General features: G+C 53.6%; 1 protein-coding gene across 2 annotated transcripts in view; it reads right to left on the minus strand.

Annotated features, from left to right (window-relative positions):
• Positions 1-2,788, minus strand: part of AP2A1 (adaptor related protein complex 2 alpha 1 subunit) — a 45,955-nt gene that overhangs the window by 16,158 nt on the left and 27,009 nt on the right. For both annotated transcript variants that reach the window (XM_003801470.2, XM_023507867.1), the window contains 2 exons: positions 1,778-1,907; positions 1,157-1,258 (listed from right to left, as the gene is read on the minus strand). In XM_003801470.2, coding sequence (XP_003801518.1) covers positions 1,157-1,258; positions 1,778-1,907 — 232 coding nt within the window. The remainder of the gene's footprint in view (positions 1-1,156; positions 1,259-1,777; positions 1,908-2,788) is intronic.

A 2,788-nucleotide genomic window follows, 5' to 3' on the forward strand; every position in this document is an offset into this window, starting at 1 on the left:
AAAAAAAAAAAAAAAAAAAAAAAAAAAAACTTCTCTTCAGGAAGCACTCCCACAATGCTCTGCACTACAGGAAGCACTCCCACAATGCTCTGCACTACCTCCAGGCTGGCATGTGCACTGTCTGCACTGTCCCCACTGTCACTGTATCTCCGGCACCAGCCTGGCACACATGAGTATTCAGATATGTGGTGACTGAATAGAATAATGATTGAAAGCATGAGCCAGCATGGTGTTCTCCTCCTACTTGCCCAGGAAACATGTTGAATCTCCAAGTCTCAATTCAGGGATCACCTCCCCCAGGAAGCCTTTGTGGATTCACAGGCTGGGTTAAACACCTCTCATGGTGGGCGGTGTCCATGGCTCAGTAGGTAGGGCATCTGGCCCTATATACCAAGGGTGGAGGGTTCAAACCCGGCCCTGGCCAAACTGCAACAAAAAATAGCCAGGTGTTGTGGTGGGTGCCTGTAGTCTCAGCTACTTGGGAGGCTGAGGCAAGAGAATCACCTAAGCCCAGGAGTTGGAGGTTGCTATGAGCTGTGACGACACGGCACTCTACCAAGGGTGGTAAAGTGAGACTCTGTCTCAAAAAAAAACAAAACAAAACCCACCTCCCACAGGAGCCCTATGCTGCCTCCATCATAGCATAAACCACCCCTTATGTGATAATCTATGACTGAGTCACCTCCCCTGCCCCATGTTCCTCTCCCCAGCAGGACAGGGAGCTCCTAGAATACACAGCTTGGTCTGACTCATTTCTGTCCTTGGTGTCATCCCACACAGAGCCTAGCATACAGGAGGCCTCAGGGGATGTTTTAAGGACAGGTGTGAAGGAGGTGAGAGGTTTGCAGGGCAGGAGTGCAGGAGACAGATATCTGAGGAAGAGGGGACAGGAGGGCAGCTCTTGCTCCCCAGGGGCCTTGTCTGCCCAGGCCCCACTCTGAGCACATCATTCCCAGCACTGCTTTTATCCCCACTGAACAGATGGGGCCACTGAAGCTCAGGAAGGTGAAGCCACTTGCTGAGGGCCACTCAGCCAGGAAGGAGCCAATGACTCCAGCCCCTTCTCCCTGAGTTTGTAACCAATGGCCTTCGCTGCCTCTCAGGGAAGAGAGGGGGAGGTATCAGAGGACACAGCCAGCACCTAGACTTCACCTACCCGGCTCAGGCGAGACACAGCCAGGGAGATGCATGTCTTGAAGTCATCTGGGTTCTTCTTGCAGAGACAAGTGATGAGACTGACAGCAGCTGTAACTACCCCCTGCAGGGGGCAAGTGAGCTAGGTCAGGGCCTGGAGAAGGGTCTAACCACGGACAGGTATCAGGCTGAGACATGTGTGCACTTGGGGTGGGTTAAGGAGACTGAGGGAACCATCACCAACACAGACCTGGGTGTCTGGGGTGCCCCTGGGAGGGTTCTAGGCATCCAGGTAAGGAGCAATGGGTGCACGGAGTATACAGAGAAACTGGGAGGACTGGAGCTGGGACAGAGGTTGGAGTTTCTGTGCTGGCTGGGCAGGTGATAGAAGCTGCTGTGGAAACTTCTGAGGGGCTGGGCCAGTGACGGGTGCTGGGATGGATGGAAGGGACCCCTGGGCAACCAAGGGGGTCAGGAATAGGGGTAAGAGGCACTACCTTAGGTAATGAGAACTGGAGATCAGGGTCTCTGGGTGCCTGGGCCAATGTCAGGGATGAAGTGGGGAGCCTAAGGCATCATGGGTAGGGAGGGCAGGGAGGCTCTGGGCAGCTCAGTGGGCATGATTAGGGGTCCAGGGCCTCACCATGTGCTGGTCATTGAGCAAGTGTACCACACGGGCCGTCCACTCGCCCATGGGCACCAGGTCGGGTGAGGCCTTGTAGAGCCGCAGCAGGCACAGAGCTGCACTCTGCTTCACACTGTCCATGCTGTCCCTGTGGGAGGCAACATGGGGTGGAGGCCGCTAGAGTCAGTGGGACTCCAGCCCCTTACACTTCCTCTCCTCTGTTGCTCCTCCCAGGAAGACAGAGAGTCCAATTGACCCAGGATCAAGTCCAGTGCTGTTCATCACCCCCTAGGACTCAGCCTTCTCCACCTGCAGACTCGGCTGTCCCTAAGCAACCTCTGGGTGATTGACAGGGCTTAGCACAGCGATGAGCCTGGCTTTGCACCTTCCTATGCTTGCCAAGCTTGCACTGAGCACCTGCCGGGCAGAGGGCCCTGCTTGGGGAGAGAAGAGGGCAAAGCAGTCCAAAGGTTCAGCTCCTTGGGGCATGTGCTCCAGCCAGGGCAATTAGCTTCTGCACAAACACACACACACCAGATGCGGCTAGACTTTGGTGCTTCAGACCAAACTGAGGCAAATAGGAGCAGAGGGCCGGGGTGCTATTTTGGAGGATGGCCTCACTTATAAGGTGAAGGGTGAATAAAGAACTGAGTAACTTCTCGGGCAGCCCCTGTGGCTCAAAGCAGTAGGGCGCTGGCCCCATATGCCGGAGGTGGCGGGTTCAACCCAGCCCCGGCCAAAAACTGCAAAGAAACAGACAAACAAAAACATTGAGTAACTTCTCAAGAATGGAAGAAAAAGTATCCAATGTACTCAGTCCTACTATGAAACTAATTTATAGCTTTCATATGAAAGCTATAACCCAATTATAGCCCAAGAATATGGGGAAACGGGAAAGGGAGGGGAGGGGAAGGGGGAGGATGGGTGGAGGGAGGGTAATTAGTGGGACGACACCTATGGTGCATCTTATAAGGGTACATGTGAAACTTACTAAATGTAGAATATAAATGTCTTTTTTTTTTTTTTTTT

This window comes from Otolemur garnettii, unplaced genomic scaffold, assembly GCF_000181295.1.
Source record: "Otolemur garnettii isolate 467f Iridium unplaced genomic scaffold, OtoGar3 scaffold00211, whole genome shotgun sequence".
In the NCBI taxonomy this organism is placed as follows: Eukaryota; Metazoa; Chordata; class Mammalia; order Primates; family Galagidae; genus Otolemur; species Otolemur garnettii.